Raw genomic sequence first — 20,147 nt, forward strand, 5'->3', positions numbered from 1 at the left:
GGCCCCCAGGGCCCCTTTCCTGGATCCGCCCTTGCTCTATTAAGTGTTGATAGCTCATTTTTTATTATATCAATTTTTTGATCTGATTTCTCCAAGGATTGGTTATTTGTTTTGCATGAAATTATTTTTTTCATATTGAAGTACAAATGAAAATTACCATGACAATCCATAACGTTTCGTTATTTATTTTTATTAATACCCTTTTCAGCATTATTTATTCATTGGATGTGATTGTTGGAAGTGACAGCATTTTTTAAATCTGGCATGATATATGAATATAAGTACGAGTAAAGTAAAATAACACACACATATATCGGATTACAATACAAGTGTATCCCACACAATCATCGTCACGACCATTGTTTGTATTAAATATATCGTCTCGGATAACGAGTTGTTATTATTTCCGGTAAAAAAAACTCACTAGCTCTCTTAATTCTCAACAAAGTCGTGCTTGCGGAAAAAATCTCCGTTCACTAAATTCGTTCCCATAGCATCGGCCACACAAAATCCATAATAACCCAACAAAAAGCGGTAGCATTTTCCTCAAGCACCGTCACAAGATTAAAGTCGGCGTTTCCAGTAATGTGATGCAAGAACGAAAAGAAAAACAGTATCCCCATAATTTTTGTGTTTCAACATTTCAACAAGAATTTTTCTTACAAAGCAAAAAATTGCAAAAAATATCGGTAGTCTAGTTTAATTAATTTCCTATAAGAATTTTAAAGAAAAATGGAAAAACTACGAAAAATTTATCACACGATTTTGTTTTCGAGTAGAAAATAAAGTCACTGGAAGTAAACGTGAAAAAATAGACCAATGCACTATTTCATTTGAAAATAAAACAGGCAGATTCGAAAATTTAGAATTTCAGCAAAAAATTAATTTTGCTTCAAATATTTTCCAATATCGTAAGTAGGTATTTAGTGAGTGCCCAACTATTGTGTTTTTTCTAAAAAAAGATATCAGGAATATTACTGTTTTTTATCACAACTCAGTTTTGTGTTTTAAACAAAAATTTGAACGTGCTACGAAAACAAGAATGTTGTTATTAAAAAGGAAAGAAGCTATGCTCTTTCCAGTTTAAATAATCACTTATAATACAACGAGTAGTCGAAAATTGTTGAACATTTTTATAAATAAAAATTTAGAATAACCGGTAAATTATCAAGTTAGTTTAAATCATTTACGTTAATTTAACCATCTTTGTCGCGCAATAGCAATTGTTTTTTCCTGGGAATTGTTGAGAAATTTGGAAGCATTAAAAGTAGAAAACGACAAAAGGCGGATTCGATTTTCGGCACTTTTAATTTTCTATCTTAAAAGAAATATTGTCCTGTGCAGTTTCACGTATTAATTTTAATGTGAAAGGTTCAAGTTTTTTCATGACTGTAGAAAAATATTATTTTTGAAACTCGATCCAAGAACGTTTCATCTCGTATTTTTTGTTCCAAAACTGGTTTCTTCTTCTAATTTGCGAACTTATTTGTTATCTACACTTTTTCCGCAGTAGTCAAGAGCATAGTGGGTCCTAATGGGACAAACAGGTTAACACTTCCTTAAAATCTAATCCAATTTTCATAAACTAAGTAATTTTCAACTGAAAAATGGAATTATTGTCACAAATTTCAAGAAAAACTTTAAAGAAAAATGTACATAATTGGCTTTCTGCTCAAGCACGAAATAAAGACATGTGAAATAGAGCAAACTATTGACATTTTTTTAAACTTCATTCTAAAATGTAATAAAAAATAAATCAAAATTTTATTTTAATAAATTGAGAATAAAACAAGGATTATTGTTTTGATTTAAAATTTTTGGGAAAGAACGGATTTTGATTCAGATCAAGTATTATCCAATTTCGTAAGCAGTAGGTGTCCAACTTCTGACTTTTCTGTATAAAAAAAGAAAAAATTGTTTTATTAATAACAAAAATCAAGGAAGTCCTAGTTGGTGAATTTGGTAAGTGTCAAAATTATGAAAATTACTGCTTCTTTCGTGTTCGAAATAAAGATTTTAACATTTTTCTTATCAACAAAGCAAACAATTACAAAAAATATAGAGTACCTAGTCTTTCATAATAAAGTCACTGCAAGTAAATATGAAAAGGACTTTTAATGACTCACACGAAAATGTGTTAAAAATAAACCAACGCACTATTTCAATTGAAAAAAAAGACAGATTCGAAAATTTAGAGTTTTAGAAAAAAAGTATTTTATATCAAATATTTTCCAATTTCGTAAGTAGTGAGTGCCCAATTCTTGTGTTTTCTGCGTAGAGAAAAAAGATCCTTCTTTATTAATTACAGAAATATTAACCAATGAAATCTCAATTGGTATATCTGAGAAGAAAATTACTGTTTCGTATAACGACTCAATTTCCTGGATTTAAAAAAAATTAACGTGCTAAGAAAACAAGATTTTTTATTAAAAATTTAGGGTTCTCCAGTTTAATTATGCATAATTATTTGTTTTATTTCTTCTCATTTCATTTCTTTGCACATTCTACAATGAAGGACAAACTCTGAAATGAACCCTTTTCTTTTTTCTTTTATAATTTCAAGTGCGTCGTTTGAACACGAAAACAGTTCACAATGTTTAAAAGACAAAATTTGTGTCAAAAAATATTTTATGTTTACTATTCGATTTCCTTCAAAAGATTCCTTGTTCCTGAAAAATGCTCATTTTATTATTATTTTTTAAACATTTGGGTAATTAGGTACTTTGAATCATGACTTCCAGTATTTAAAGGATGATCAGACTCTTCAGKTATTGGTGTGTTCTGACCCCTTTCCTCGTCGAAAACSCTSTTATCTGAAGAAGTATTTTGCATTGCTTTTTGCTTTGCCCATCTGTAATTTTATCAGTTGTATAAACCCAGATATAATTGTGGGTGTTTACGGAACAACTTCTAGGACCCCTGGTAGAGTATATTTCAAAATTTTTTCGCTTCTAAACAAAGCGAAAGAACAAAAAAATATTTTCAACAAGAAGTCATTTGCTAAATGAAGATCGCGTATGGATGTTAGTGATTGCAGTATACAGGCATCAGGTATTGAAACAAGATGTTTCAAAAAGATTGGATTTATCGTTAATTAATCATACCATTGAGACTCGTCGAAAACTATTACAAAATTGATTTATCTAATTAACTAACAATTTTATGCAAAATATTTTGTTAGTTTTATCATCACTCATTATATCTACCTACTTTAGATAATATGTTTGTGGATCTAATTAAAAAGTTGTACTGTACCCAGACATTGGATAAAAGACTATAATGGGGTCCCAGTCTTTTAAATATGCTACCATTTGATGTTTGTTATTATTTATTTTGACATGACGAAAATACGAATTTTGTGCATTTCTTTTGATTTACCTAATCTGCATACATACTAGGTACTTAAAAAATTGTGGTTATTACCTTCTCTTAGTTAATAATCTTTTGCTTTTACGACTATCAGACAGTCGCAATGGTTTTTTATTACCCATTTTGCTTTGTATTTTACAAAGTACAAAACACAACTGAAGACGGCTTTCAAAGACGAATAGGCTCAGAGACAATGTTTCCAATATTGGGCATTTCTCGGAATCAATTCACTCATGGGAACGGGACGGGACACGTGTGAGTGTGACAACTACTGAAGGATAAAGATACGATGAATTTAACTCTCATCATCTTTACAGTAAAATTTTCTCAGAAAAGTAATTAACCTGTAATTAACTAACAAATTTCAAATTTTAATATCATATTCACAACACCTTAAATTAATTCGCTTGAATATTTTCTTTGTAAAAATAAATAACTTCGAAGGTAAAATGTCATTACAAAGATGAGCAATTTTTTCCTGTATTTCAAWWTTTTTTTTTGCGAAATTTAAAAAAATTTCAAAGCTCTTTTTGTTCAAGGGGTTTTGATCGTAATGAATTGTATCATATATATTTTTTTCGTAAAAATATTTCGAATGGGTAAGCCTCAGTTTTCCGACGAAAAACCCGCAAATTGTGGTCAGTTCGTCGTGTGGAAGAATCCCCTTAATTGTTTTTGAAGCACTCACAAATTCACGAGCTTATTTTTTATATATATTTTTCCCGCAGTAGTCAAGTGCATAATGGAGCAATAATCGAACAGATTTACCTCTTTCTTAAAATCCTAGACTCAATTTTGCATATAACTAAATAATTTTCAGCTCATAAATAAATCAATTTATTTTGTACTGGATGTTAAAAATTATAACTATTTTTATTAATTGCATTTGATGAACTTGGTAAGTGTCAAAATTAGGAAAATTACTTCTTATAACGACATTAATCATAATCATTTTTTCCGTGGTATTTTTATTAAGATTATTTACTTTTTTACTTCTCCTAATTTTTTATTTAAATAGTTAATCAAGGCTCATTTTTCATGTATTTTCCTTCAAACTTGAGCCCTTTTCCGGGCGTGTCCTCCGTCCTTGGCTCCGACCCCGGAAAAAGCAGTGAAAGTCCGTGGAGGTCATCACCGTGAGCGAGCATGCGCTCTCCTCTTACTAGTTTTACGCACATTCCTTCAAAGGTTCGCTTCCACCAGCTGATCGTGGCCCATTCAGGCACTGATTACAATATTCGCGATCGGAGGGCCTAGACGGGGGGGTCGAGGGGCGCCCCGCGGCCCCGGGCTCCTATCTGGGTGGTCCTCGGTGTGGCCGGCGTCGTGTGTGGCGCTCGCTCCCTCCATCCCGCCTCACCCAGGATACTCCTACCCTGGGCTTTTTATCGCCGGCCTCGCAGCTCACCATGTGCTCTCCTCGCTGCTGCTGCTGCTGCTGCTGCTTCCAGACGAAGAACTCATCGCAGAGGAAACAAGAGCACGACGGCCCTCTCGGAAGTGCGATGACTCGGCCGACCGACGTAGTAAACAATGCGATTGAGGACGCGCGACGACAACAACAACGCACAAAAACACACTTACCGCACGAGGGCACCAAGCCACTGCTTACCAATTCGCAGCGCACGAGAAAAATCCTATTTATTTTCAATGATTTCAATGCTGGATACTGGAAAAGGCACAAAAAGTTTGTTTATTCGCAACCCTATATGTAATGTTGACATTTCTAACCTCGAAAGTGAGTGTCTCATTAGCATTACTGACTTTCTATTGCCTACCTGTATTACTACCCTCGTTAACAGACAGAAATAAAACACTTTTCCCCTCGATATGTAATATACTATTTATACAAGGTGTTAAAAAAATTGTAAATGTTAAAAAATGTAAATGATAGCAAAAAAGCATCAAGAAGAAGAAATAAAACCTTCACATTTATAAAATGCCTAAAAAATGATTTCACTTTCTGAACGCCTAATCTGAGCAAATTCAGAACTTTTAATCAATTTTTCAAATAGGTAGCAATTATAAACTACTTCTGAAAAAAAAGAATACTTACCCTTTTTATCATAGATAACGAGGCTAATAAACTTAGAAATGGACTTTTACTTTTTAATATATTTTCAGTTTTTTAGTGTACCTACTTTTTACCGAATTCTTCATTACTGCCTCTTTTATTAACAAATCAAAAATAATAATATTTTGTAATTTTGGAAAACTGCAGAATTTAAAAATGATGAGAAAAGTCATCTACAATAAAAAAAACAGTTCCTGACTCAATAAAAAATATTTTTCCTTTTCTTCTAGACAACCGAAGAAAATTTTACAGGGTGTTCAAAAAAGATTATAAAAAACTTAAGGAGGTAATAGTATGGACCAAAATAAACAGACAAGTTCGTCCATACATCTATCTCCTAAAAAAAATTTACAATCTTTTTTTAACTCACTGCATATTTTTTTGTACATTAAAATGTTTTGTTTAGAAAAAAAAAATAGATAAAGGCGACTGATTGAGGACCTAAAACAAAATTTTTGATCAATTTAAAGTTAAAGACTCTTAGTATTTATCTCAATACCTTCTATTACCTACCTCTATTACGAGTAGTAATCTCGTTAACAGACAGAAATTAAACTCTTTCCCCCTCGGTATGTAATATACTTTTTATACAGAGAGTTAAAAAAAGATTGTAAATGTTAAAAAATGTAAATAATAGCATCAAGAAAAAGAAAAAAAGAAACAAAAACCTTTACATTTTTTATCAAATGCCTCACTAAAAAAACTATTTAACTTTCTGAACGCCTAATTTGAGCAAATTCACAACTTTGAATCAATTTTTCCAATAGGTAGCATCTATAAACTACTTCCAAAAAGAAAAAAAAAGAATACTTACTTTTTTTATAACAAATAACGAGGCTAAAATTAGAAAATAAATAAACAATTTTCAGTTTTTTGACCGACTTTCTATTGCCTACCTCTATTACTACCCTCCTTAACAGACAGAAATAAAACACTTTTTCCCTCGTTACGTAATATACTATTTATACAGGGTGTTAAAAAAAGATTGTAAATGTCAAAAATGTAACTAATAGCAAAAAAGTATCTCAAGAAAAAAAATAAAAACATTCACACTTATAAAATCTCTCGCTAGAAAAATGATTTAACTTTCTGAACGCCTAATCTGAGCAAATTCAAAACTTTTAATCAATTTTTCAAATAGGTACTTCTAAAAAGGAAAAAAAAAAGAATACTTACTCTTTTTTATCACAAATAACGAGGCTAACATTAGAAAGGGACTTATACTTTTTAAATACATTTTCAGTTTTTTAGTTTACTTTTTATCGAATTTTTCATTAGTGCCTATTTTATTAACAAATCAAAAGTAATAATATTTTGTAATTTTGGAAAACTGCGGAATTTAAAATTGAAGACAAAAGTCATCCACAATAAAAAAAACAGCTCCTCATTCAATAAAAAATATTTCTGTTTTCATCTAGACAAGAAAATTCTACAGGGTGTTAAAAAAAGAGTGTAAAATATTTAAGGAGGTAATAGTAGATATGGACCAACATAGAATAACTTATCTCAATTCCTTCTATTACCTGCCTCTATTACCAGTACTAATCTCGTTAACAGACAGACCCTCTCGGTATGTAATATACTATTTATATTTTGTTAGTACAATTAAAATGTTTGTTTTAAAAATTAAATAAAGGCGTCTGATAGAGAACCTACAGCAAAATTTTTGATCAATTTGAAATTAAAGAAACCAAGAACTTGTAAAAATTTCTTTTCAAAAGGAAAATTTAAGTTCTTATTCAAAAATTAACAAGCAATATTTCAGTTTTGTTAAAACCCACATAATTTTTGCTTCAAATGATGTGTATTTTTGCAATAATTAATATTGATTGCCTTGTGGATGGAGTGGCAATAGAAAGCTTGTTTGGTAAGTGCAACTTACCTCCCGCGTGCAAAAAAGCCGTAGCGATTACCTCCGGATTACGCGCCGGCCGATTTCCTGTTATGAATCCTCCCCGAGTTGATCGTCCTCTCAGCCTATATTTTCCGTGCATAATGGCCACCTTAATTAGCCGCGGACCACCGTGGAGGCTTCTTACACGGCCCGACGGAGATTAAAATACATAATAGATAAATCAATTATGGTAAAAAAACCAACAACTGCCTTCTGGATAACAAACAATACGTTTATTTTCATTTTTGTACACATATGCGGGGGCCGATGCGACCCCGGACCAACACGCATAAATAAAATTCTATACAATAATTAATCTCTTAACAATTTATACAAAATTTTATAAATTAATAATTCAATACCGAACGGGTCTGAGCACGACACTATAGTCCTTTGTTGGCTTAATGGCGCTAATTAACAGGGACGTTAAACTAAAAGCGACATCTTCATTACGCACACGGAACTAATATCTGATCACGTGACTCAAAACTAATTAATTACGAGTTTCGCATAGCGTGATGCTAATTATTTAGATAAAATAACGGGTATTATGAAAATTAATGGTAACGACCGGACGCGATCAGTCATGTGATCGATTTACACTTTTTTGGCCAAGATGGCAGCTGCTGTGAACACGAAATCGCTTTCATTTTAACGTCTTTGGCAAAATTTATAACCTCACTTTTCTATTTCCCGCGCTTTTGGATTTTATTTTACTAATACAGAACAACCTCTTTAATCCGTCACACGAAATCAATAAATTATTTTTAAAAATACATCAAAAAAACATATTCTATTTCAGCAAAGAAAAAAATTATTAGTTTTTAATATAATATTGGAATATCCTTTTAACAAATTCACCTTGTGTATTTTTATACATTTTTTTGTGCATAAATACATATTGCAGTCGTTTATTCGTTTTAATACTCTGAAAAGTCTCTAATTTCGATAAATCCAAAAATTACTTCGAGTTATAGAGTTATTTTACGGTGATTTAGCAAATTTGGCCCAATTTCTGTATTTAAAATGAAGATTAATGTTCTAAGCCAAAAAAGTGAGATTTTGCAGTTTCAATTGTCTTAATTCTTCGAAAAATGTCTAATCTGGAAAACTCTAAAAGTTAGATCGGGTTATACTGATTCTATTGTACGTAGATTTAGCAGACCTGGTCCGATTTCTGCTTATGAAATGATTTTTTTTTCAGTTTTAAGACAAAAAATGAGATTTGGCGGAGGTTTATTCATTTTGATACTCCGAAAAATCTCTAATTTGGTGTGAACTTCAAAAATGAGCTCGGGTTACAGAGGTTCTATTGTAAATTGATTTAGCCCAATTTCTAGATTTTAAATAAAAATTTGTTCAGATTTTAAGACAAAAAGAGAGATTTTGCAGAGCTTTATTCGTTTTGATACCCGAAAAATCTCTAATTTGGTGAACTCCAAAAATGATCTTATGTTATAGAGGTTCTATTGTAAGCTTATTTAGCAAATTTGGTGCGATTTTTGCATTTAAAATAAAGATTTGTTCGGGTTTTAAGACAAAAAAGTGAGATTGCAGAGTTTTAGTCTTTTTAATACTACGAAAAATCTCTAATTTGGTGAAATCCAAAAATGAGCTCGTGTTATAGAGGTTCTATTGTAAGTCGATTTAGGAAATCTGGTTCAATTTCTGCAATTGAAATGAAATTTTTTTCAGCTTTTAAGACAAAAAGTTAGATTTTGCACAGGTTTATTCGTTTTATTACTCCGAAAAATCTGTAATCTGCAGAACTCCCGAAATTAGATAGGCATATACAGGTTCTATTGTAAGTTGATTCAGCAAACTTGGTGCGATTTTTGCATTTAAAATAAAGATTTATTCAGGTTTTAAGACAAAGAAGTGAAATTAATCATACTAAAAATCTCTAATTTGGTGAACTCCAAAAATGAGCTCGGGTTACAGAAGTTCTATTGTTAGTTTATTTAGCAAATTTGGCCCAATTTCTAGATTTTAAATAAAAATTTGTTCAGATTTTAAGACAAAAAGACAGATTTTGCAGAGGTTTATTCGTGTCAATACTCCGAAAAATCTCCAATCTGAAGTATTCCAAAAATTAGTTTGGGTTATAGAGGTTCTATTGTTGAAACCTGGTCCAGTTTATGCATTTGAAATGAAGATTTGTATTTTAAGACAAAAAAGCGAGATTTTGCAGAGGTTTATTCTTGTTAATAATCTCTAATCTGGAGAACTCCAAAAATTAGTTCGGATTTCGAGGTTCTATTGGAAGTTCATTTATGAAACCTGGGCCAATTTATGTATTTAAATGAAGATTTGTTCATGTTTTAAGACAAAAAGTGACATTTTATTCGTGTGAATCCTCCGAAAAATCTCTAATCCGGATAAATATAAAAATTAGTTCGGGTTATAGAGGTTCTACTGTAAGTTCAAGTGGTCCAATTTCTGTGTTTAAAATAAAGATTTGTCCAGATTTGAGGGCAAAAAAGTGAGATTTTGCAGAGGTGGTGCCCTGGAACGGAGTAAAACCCACGGTTATCGTCCAACAAGAAGTGCTAGTGTGTATAGAGCGACTCTCAAATAACTTAAAGCAATATACAGCATCAAGCGCCTTCTTTGGTTGCGTCAATCAGTAGGATTGTTCCCTGAAGTGATAGGGAATGAGTAACCTTAATTTAAAGCTTAACAATAACCTTTACAATTCACTGGAAGTGTAGTCTTGAGACACTATGATACAAAACCTCCCATCTATGTACAATTTACAAAGTGTGCGTTGCAACTATTTCTCTCTCATTTCTGGCATGTCTTGTAGATTTAGGAACTATAACGTGACATAGTTAACCGTCTAAACTTTGGTTAGCGACCACCGCTCCATAAATACGAAAATAAATAAATACTGTTAAATCGAGGTAGATTCGGAGTTGGGGAAGCCCGAGGGTATCACGTGACGAGCGCCGCGGCCGCGCACAGGAGGGCGGCGAGGGCGAGGCTGGGGGCCGGCGCCGCCCCCATGACGTCGTTGGGGTGCACGGGCGGCGGGTCCGTGGGCCGCTTGGTGGCGTTCTGGTGGTGGTGGACGCGTTTGTGGAAGCACAACTTCTCCATGTTCCTCTGGATGGCGGGACAGTCGTAGTCCTCGAGGCCGTCGCACTTGCACATTGTCAATTTGGCGGCTTTCTCCTGCCGTCGCAGGATTGAAATCGAGTTGTTGCAACGGGGAGTGCACTTTTTGCCATGGAACATCGCCCGGCAGTAGTGGTTGTAGTACTCCAAGGCCGTGGAGCAGAGGGCGTCCGCGGCGCAGATCCATTGGGCCATGCGGCAGGAGACTACGGGCTCGCTGATGGACTTCATCACCTGGGGGCGGCAGATTTCTGTGCGGCGTTTCTGGTCTTCGCAGTATTCGTCGCTGCATTCGCACTGGGGGAGAAAACTCATCATCAATATACCCGAAGAAAATAAAATAATGTCACATAATTTAATAAAAAGAAAACTAATGAAAAGTTTACAACAAAGACCAATTTTTGTGTTCCAAAATACCCTAAAGACTTAGTTTAATAAGTTTTTGGTTGCAAAAGTACAAACAAATATGTATACAGGGTTATTCATAAATACGAAGCAATATTTGAACCTCAAAAATAACCTATAAAATGATGTTAATTTAAATAATAACTCGTGTCCTATCTCTACTGATAAGAATATGACAGCCCTCGGAATGTGGGTATGGAAATTTGATTTTTTTGTAATAACTTTGGARCTATTTGACCAAATATTATAAAATTTGGAACATTTCCTTGTGACAACATACCCTTTAAACTGGTAATCACGAAAACCGGATACATCCACTCAATTTCCGGTTCCAGCAGTTGCAGGTCACATTTTCTGTGTTTTTCCATTTTTTTGCACTCTTAACACCAATTTTTTATTGCCCAAATCGATAGAGTAATCAATTTCGATTAAAAAACGCATACTTTAATACCCCTAAAATGGACCGTTTCAAAGATATTTTAATTTAAACTGAAGACTGCACAACGCTGAAACCAAAAAGTAGGGATTTTGAATGGATGATATCCACGGTAACAAATGACCATGGTCTCACTAATCGCTGTCAGGCATCTGTCAACTTTGACATTGGACGATTATTAGACAATTAATCGAAAATATTTAATAAAAGAGTTTACCTCAGATTGCAAACATAACTTAGAATAAATCCAAATGGATCTCGTAGCATTTAATTCATAAAAAATTCACAAAAATTTATTGTTAAAGTTAACAGATGCCTGGCAGGGATTTATGTGACCATGGTCATTGGTTGGCGTGGATACCATTTATTCAAAATCCCTATTTTTTTGATTTCAGCCTTGTGCAGTCCTCAGTTTAAATTAAAATATCTTTGAAACGGTTCATTTTAGGGGTATTAAAGGTTATGCGTTTTTTAATCGAAATTGATTACTCTATCGATTTCGGCAATAAAAAATTGGTGTTAAGAGAGCAAAAAAATGGAAAAACACAGAAAATGTGACCTGCAACTGCTGGAACCGGAAATTGAGTGGATGTATCCGGTTTTCGTGATTACCAGTTTAAAGGGTATGTTGTCACATGGAAATGTTTCAAATTTTATAATATTTGATCAAATAGTTCCAAAGTTATTACGAAAAAATTAAATTTCCATACCCACATTCCGAGGGCTGTAAAATTCTTATCAGTAGAGATAGGACACGAGTTATTATTTAAATTAACATCATTTTATAGGTCATTTTTGAGGTTTAAATATTGCTTCATATTTATGAATAACCCTGTACATACAAAAAGTTTACGTCCAGTGCAATTAGACAGTTTTTTTTTTAATATAATTTAAAATTTTTCCGACAAAAATTGTCATTTCAGAAATGAGTATAATGGCGAGCATCAAATTTTGGTACTCAATGTCATTCCCTAATATACCCTCTTGTCAAAATTACACAGGCAAACTACTTTTTTTGACAAAAAGATGAAGTTTCAAAATGACATTACCTACCCAAATTTTATGCTCGCCATTGTACCTAGCTTTAGCAACGAAAACCGAAAGGAAACGCTACGAATTTTTTAAATGACAAATTTTGCAAGAAAACATTAGATCAAGAGTTGAATTCGGCTTGACAATCCATCACGCAAAATTTTATTTGCTCGATGTTAGTTATAATAATAATTGTGTTTTTAATAATTATTATAATAAAGAATAATGTTTAATGTAAATATTTAAAAACTTTATTTTTTTGTTACACGTGTGTAACTGTGTATGTAGTTAATATTAAATTAATAAAATTTGACATTCATTTTGACATAAATTTTTTCACTGAGAAAAAACACTAGTGGTTTTTCACTATAAACTAATTTCATTAGTCCCAATTTGAAAAATTCTGTAATTTGATTGGTTAAAAATGTTCATCCTGGATTGTGAATTAAAAACAATGGACAATAAAAATACAACATTATTTATTCATACGTGGTACTTTCTACATCACATTTTACGGAGATTAACTAAATTGAATTAAGTCAGTTTCCACCATCTATCATTTTAATCTTATAGCTTAGGACAAAGAACTGGTTGCTTAATATTCTGAATAGATATAAAAAGGGATTTTAGAAAGACACTAAAACTGATTTATTTCTTTTGGGAAAAATTAGGCATTTAACTTGTCAGATGACAAAAACAAGGAAGAATAATTCAAGTGAGTAAATTTCCTTTATTTCCTGAAAACAAGGGCTTATCGAGATAATAACTAATCTAATCTTGGTCAGGTACCGAGTAAGTGACAATGACTGTGATTTTTGTCAGCACGTTGGCGACACATTTGAAATCTTAATTTGGCAACATTGACTGTCAAATTCAAATGTCAGAATTTTATAGTCAAATGTCATTCGTTTTTGAGGGACGACTGCTGGCATAGCCGTCACCTGAAACAATCTGATATCATAGACTAGAAAGATTACCAATAATTCAGTGTTGCCAATAGATTTTTTTGTCGCAATTATTTACAGTCACTTGGTACCTATTTATTTTGTAGTATAAAGTCAATGGTTTATTTTTTATTAGGAACAAATTACATGTACAGTATATTATTTAAACGACTAGTATTTTTGATCAGTAAAAATAATAAATGCACAGTAAAAGAAATGACTGAATGTCTAGTAAAACTAATTTATTTAATATTCACACATTTACAAACAAAATGTTTCCGAGCAAAACTGGAATGTCGCAAACCGTTCAAAAACAAAATTGTACGCTGATTAGACTGATTACCATTTGTGCACAGTTTTCAGCCCTTGCTAAAATCGTTCTTGGGCAGGGGCCCTTGTTACAATAATAATAAATAACATTTTTGCGCAGGGGCCATTCATTGTTATGTAATCAAGACTGAAAATTCCTTAAATTTTATGTTATTTTACTATTTTGATTAAAGTTACTGAGCGTTTATTATTTTTACTGTGCAAATTGGATTTTTTTACTGAACAAATTACATTAAAATACTGCGCGTGCTTTACTTAGCATTTATTATTTTTACTGTGCAAAATATTATATTATACTGATCATTTTTAATTTTTTACTGTCCAAAAATTAATTAAATACTGATCATATATCATTTTATACTGATCAAAATTGAATTATTTACTGATCGCTTTATTACTACCCTTTTTTATTTCAAATATTTTTTCTTCTTCCTGTCTAATGTATTTTTGAAACTAAAATTAAAAGCCCCTGCTGAATTATTTTTTTCATAAATGCCTATTTTTTTTAATTGTATAAGTGTAAATATTTGTTGTATTTTACATAAAAAATGTGATTGTGTTTAAAACGACGAGCCAATGTGAAAAAATAAACCAAAGAGATAACAAAATTTACTTTACCAATGTCACAATAACAGTAATATTGATTTAAGAATGATGACTTTATTAATACCTTTCTAAAAAAATAAGCTTCTTCAATTGAAATTTAAAATTTTTATTAAATAATACACAAAGGATCTGTGGAAACATTGTTTTCATAAAATTAATTCAAGCAATGCTAATAGAACTAAATCAATAATTAACAAATTAATATAACTAAAATTTTTATCAGATTTGGACAGAATTAAGAAATTATGTGTTATTAATGAAATGAACAAAAAATAGTCACCGAATACCGATTATTCGAGAAATAAAATTATGGTTTTAAAAATGCCCTTCAATTTTAGTTAAACAATTAATGAATATACAATTGAAAAGAGAAAAAATGCAGAAAACAAATTACCATAAGTCGAATCTCAGGGACGCAAAGAGTTATAGAAACTTCGACTTACAGACTTCAAAATATGTATAATTTGCCGTCAAAAAACTCGCATTTTTATTCTACGTGTAGTTATGGAAAAATTCAACTAGGAAGTTCGACTTATGGGAGTTCCACTGTAATTAATAAATTGTTTCATTTTGTGATTTATTATTTTTAAGCATATTTCTACACCTATAGTTTTTAGTCTTTTGCATCTCGACATTTTTAAGACTACTGATTCTTTGGCAGTTTCTTTTATTACTTTATTATTTATTATTTTGTGAAAACAAGAGTTTTAACAACAAAATTTTAGTTATAGCTAATTTAATCTTGAAGAGATATTTTATATAGAGATGTTTTTTATTCTTCTTCACCTTTAATTTAATGGATTTCAGTCTCGATTCCAGTCATGCCTCATACCTACCCTAAATATTATTTCTAAAACGTAAGAAAAACATAATCCAGTATTAGAGGACCTTCTTGAATGATTTATTTTTCATCGAAGAAAGAAATTCAAACTTTTTGAAATTTTACGAAGTATAACTACACAAAAAACTCTTCTTTATTACCTGCCTATACTTTAGGTATACTTATTTTAGGTCTCGTTGCTTCCATATTTTGGTAATTTCAGAGTTTTTTTGCATATTCGAATTTATGAACTGTTTTTTGGTCTCTCTTTCAGCTTTTTGAAAAGACTACTGACCTTTTTTGAATTAGACAATTTTCTCTAAACACCGGTAATGTACAGGGTGCTGCATTTTGGATGTCCGAATAGGGAATCTCCGAAACTAAAAGGTTTAGCCAAAAACGAGTAATACATTCTGGGGCTCATTTTTTGAGAAAATAATATTGGTTAAAACCGCATCCCGCTATCGTCTTTTGTTTTCGACTTATAGACAAAAGTTGACATTTTGGCGAAATCTAAAAAAAATTGTATCTTCGTTATTATAGAAGATACGGATTTGAAATAAAGACATTATACAGGCACTTTTTTACGAGGAATTTAATAATGTAGTTAACAATTTTTTTCAGTTATTATTTTAGCCGTAATAAGATAAACTTGTATTTTTTTAGATGAAAATCATAGGCGGCTATGGCAATTTTGAAAAGCTTATTTTTTTTTCTGGTCTAAAAAATATATATTTGTAACAAAATATTTTTTTATAAATATACTTAAAAAGTTAAATACATATTTTGTGTGATAATAGTTGGCCATGGAAAAACTATTTCACTCTAATGTGTAAATAATAATCAATATGAGTTTTGTGAACTGTAAAATAGATGAAAAAATAGATAAAATTATAAAGATTTAAAAAATACGATACGGTAGAAGCATTGAACAAATATCCGAGCGCCTCAGAACAAAATTATTATATATTTTTAAAAAATCAAAAAATAGGAAAAACAAATGTGTCAACAGTCAACAAAATTACAAAAAATATTTTTTTGATGATCTAATGAAGGTAGGATAACGTTTCACATATACGGAATTTGGGTATTTGAATAGCCATATCGTCATATTTGTGTCATATAAAATATATTTTATTGTAGAATTAAAGAGGCTTTTTTTTACAACACTCTATGTATCACTAGAAGTTGCAATGGTAATGTTAGCTTGTTTAAAAACAAAGAAATGTTATTAGTCGCCAATAAGTTGATTTACAATTTATTTTGCATCTTTTTCATCACTTAGTACTTAGAAAACTCTTTCATTAGTGAACTGGTTGAATATAATTTAGTTTAAATCCTTTTAGTTGAAGATGCAACATTTTTTCATGGCCAACTGCGAAGAAAAATCAAAGATAATTTTTTGCTAAAAATGTATTATAATAATTTGATACAAATATATATTTTTTAGATAAGAAAAAAACAAGCTTTTTAAAAATGACAGCCATCTATGATTCCCATTTAAAAAAATGCGAGTTTATTTTATTACGGCTAAACAAACAACTGAAAAAAAAATTGTTAACTACATTATTAAATTCTTCGTAAAAAAGTGCCCGTATAATGTCTTTATTTCAAATCTGTGTCTTCTATAATAACGAAGATATGAATTTTTTTAGATTTCGCTAAAATGTCAATTTTTGTCTATAAGTCGAAAACAAAAGACGATAGCGGGATGCGGTTTTAACCAATATAATTTTCTCAAAAAATGTATTACTCGTTTTTGGCTAAACCTCTTAGTTTCGGAGATTCCCTATTCGGACATCCAAAATGCAGCACCCTGTACATATTTTTTAAAATTCATTCCTGCATTGAATAATTTGAAGAATTGTTCATTCAAAACGAAACAGGCCCATTATTGTGTTACATTTTTTATATTTATCTTCAATGAAACAAATAAATGAATACACATAAAAATAAACCGACACCTTTGAACCTTTATAATGAGCGTTTATCTGTAAAAAAATTCTGTTTTGGAACAAGAAATGCCTTCTAACCATAAATAGGGAAGTTGAAATAGAGCCAAAACTCACATTCATCAAATCCTTCCCCTCTTCGGTGGACGTGAGGGCAATGAGTGAATGGTGGCAAATCTCCGGGCAATGCGAGGGCGGCGGCCCTTGCAGCACCCCCGAACACCCCATAACGTAATGCTGGAGGGCCGTTCCACATCCCACTCGATAGGCACACCTCATCCGTGCCTCTTCGCACGGCAGCGGCGTCGCTACACCCATCATAGCCGCCACTGATACCATGACCCACCACATGCCTGGAAAAAAGCAACTTATCAAAACTCCAGATTACATCTTATTGTTATTTACAAGTCAATGTCGCCAACTTGACCCCCATCTCAGATTCAATGCACTCACAACACGGCCACTAGCGCGATTGCTATGTGGGTAATTATATCAGAAACGCGAATTTAGTGATTAGATGTAATAACGTAAGCTGGTGCAAAGAATACGTGACGGCGGACATGTCGCGGAAAGTGCAAGTAAATGCACAAATCGAGCTGAATTTTTTCAAGTTTGATTTAGTGCCAAAACTCTGCTTTGATCCATGACCCAAGAGTGACTTGCTGGGAGGATATTTATTGTTGTCTCTGTGTTATTCACAGAAAAAAATGTGGTTCACTATGCGTTTATTGAACCGGCGGGGAGACTCAATTTAGACGTTGCTTGGGTTAAAATTCATCATTTGGTTATCACTGATATCGTCATGTTTCAGTTTTTTTCCAAATATGAAAACTATTTTTCCTGATCAAAATTCAAGGCTGTGAGCCTCCTTTTCTGGATGATGTGACGTCACCCCTAATCGCTTTGATTCAGGGCCGTACCCAAGGGGGGGATTAGGGGGTTCATCCCCTCCCCGAAATTCTGAGCACTTTGTTATATAGTGTTATAAGTGTTAAAAATTTAGTTTTTTTGTTACTTTAGTGAGTTAATTTTAAATTTTTGTGAATTATTTTTTCATGTGTTAATTTTTTATTGTTAGGAACAAATTTAAATAGTTGATAGAATATTTAATTTCAAGACAAAAGTGTTTCGAAAAATGCTATGAAAGGGAGCTACACCCCCTAAAGAAGGTACGTTTTTTAAAGGGTTTTTTCTAATATTTCAGAATAAATAAAATTACAAAGTTTGGTACCTTTATATGTACACCTAAACAAATGCCAAATAACAAAATTTTTAATCAGGGGCGTCCTAAACGGTGGAACAAATTTAATTTTTAATTTTTATGTTGTTTATGGTATGTAACATAAATTTTTAAACCGATTTTTACTAAAAATCCGTAAATTGTATCGGAAAAACACAAAAGACCTTTTTTTATGAAAAACTATGAAATTTTGTTGCCCAAAGTGGCAAGAAACCACAGGCAAAATTGAGTAAATTTTTATCCTAATCCCATCTAGTTTAGGAATCCCTAATTAAAAATTTCAACATTTTATTTTTGTACTTGTTTAGGTGTATAAAAGTTATCATATGTACCAAATTTTGAATTTTTTTCTAAAATAATTTCGGAAATATTGAAAAAAAAACTATTATAAGACGCACCAATTGCGTGGCATTTTTCGATATATGTTCATAGAAAATTTTTGTTTTAGAAATGAATATTCTATCTCCTGTTTAAATTTGTAACAATAAAAAGTATTAAAAATTTATTTTATTTTTTGTTAATTTTGTGAGTTAATTTGTATTTTTTATGTTTAATTAGGATCTCTTTTTCAATTTAAAATAAAAACACAAAATACCCCCGAAATAAAATCCTGGTTACGGCCCTGCTTCGATTTATTCTTTATCTCCTTGTTGATTATTTTCGTCGTTGTCAAAATAAAGAAATTTGGAAGTGGATTTTTGGTTCAAAACGCGCCAGCTGCTCGGCCTTGTCCCTAAACCATCTGCCGTCTTGGTTGTCACGTTTATCCCAGATTTATTTTCATTGAAAGACAGGTAGACAGAAGCCCGAATATTGTCTAATTCACGTTGCGTAAGAGCACTTGCTGTTTTCCCCCCAATAAAGTGGAGTACCTGACCCTCTTAGGCAATTTGGGGTTTTTATTTGGTTGTTTATTTTTTTACTTAGGAAAGTGCGTGTCCAACACAAGGAGCTGCTGAGGGGACGCCGGTAATAAAAAATGTTTTTATTTTTGATGCGTGTAAACGTCAGTGTGTTTTTAAGCACTCGTTTATTACGTAAATATTACGTATTATTGTAACAAAATCCATTTCATCGAATTGTATACTTCAATTGATTTGCCTCTGTGAGAGGAGAGGGTTAAAATATTTGTAATAAAAATAAATAAGAGTTAACAAATTTATTCTAGAGATTTCAATATTATGTAATTTTCAAATTTTATGCAAATCACTGGTCGTTTAAATTCCACTGAAAAAGGTTACGGTGTTACAAACTAGGCTTGATTATGTGTTTTATTCTTTTTTGGCCATTAAGAATTTCCAATCTTTACAAAATTTAGCAATAACTTTTAACCAGACGAACAAACCGAATGGAACTAAACGTTTTTTGCTTAAACTATCCATTTTTTGGAAAAGCTAATTGACGAATGAGAAGGTACTTAAAAATATGACGTTTTTTGATAATACAGTTTTTCGAAATTTTTTTGTTATTGAATTCTGCAAAATTTTCAATGTTTTTAAATGAGAACCCACTGTAATTGTATATCATGTTATTGGGAGTAAAAGTGATAGTTTATGTGGCGAATCTGAACAATTATTTATTTTGCCGAACATCACACGTCAGAATCAGATTTTGTGTTGAGATTTTCGAAAAAGTGTTTACAAAAATTACTTAGTGCATGATGTCGAATGCTGATATATACAATGTACAGAAATTGCTGAAGCAGTGAAAGAGACAAGAAAGAAACAACGTAAATGTCAATAATGTCATGGTAAAAATTAAAACGCTTAGGCCCAAAAATAGAATTTTTACTCCATGGCTGAGAAATAAAACTTTTACTTCTAACATTTATTAGACATAAAAGTGGTCACTTTTGTGGCGTTTGCTGATAAAAACCTTTTTTTTCAAGGCAATTTTTATTGAAAAAACTTTTTATGTATATAATTTTT

At 31.6% G+C, this 20,147-nt stretch overlaps 2 protein-coding genes across 4 annotated transcripts in view; one reads left to right on the forward strand and one right to left on the reverse strand.

The window, feature by feature from the left end:
- Positions 1 to 20,147, forward strand: part of LOC123011092 (protein arginine N-methyltransferase 6) — a 69,838-nt gene that overhangs the window by 31,127 nt on the left and 18,564 nt on the right. The window lies entirely within an intron of this gene.
- The window catches only part of LOC123011094 (growth arrest-specific protein 1-like), a 17,083-nt gene continuing 4,484 nt past the window's right edge, over positions 7,549 to 20,147 (reverse strand). Inside the window, exons 1-3 of one of the 2 annotated variants that reach the window (XM_044408381.1) lie at positions 17,385 to 17,457; positions 17,097 to 17,332; positions 7,549 to 10,751 (exon numbers count right to left, since the gene is read on the reverse strand). In XM_044408381.1, coding sequence (XP_044264316.1) covers positions 10,272 to 10,751; positions 17,097 to 17,332; positions 17,385 to 17,412 — 744 coding nt within the window. In that variant the 5' untranslated portion in view covers positions 17,413 to 17,457 and the 3' untranslated portion in view covers positions 7,549 to 10,271. Of the gene's footprint in view, positions 10,752 to 17,096; positions 17,333 to 17,384; positions 17,458 to 20,147 lie in introns of those variants that run through there. The other variant, XM_044408382.1, reaches the window with a different exon arrangement.

Source organism: Tribolium madens, unplaced genomic scaffold (assembly GCF_015345945.1).
Source record: "Tribolium madens isolate multiple individuals breed KSU strain unplaced genomic scaffold, Tmad_KSU_1.1 Scaffold_91;HRSCAF=231;Tcas5.2_LG7, whole genome shotgun sequence".
Classification (NCBI taxonomy): domain Eukaryota; kingdom Metazoa; phylum Arthropoda; class Insecta; order Coleoptera; family Tenebrionidae; genus Tribolium; species Tribolium madens.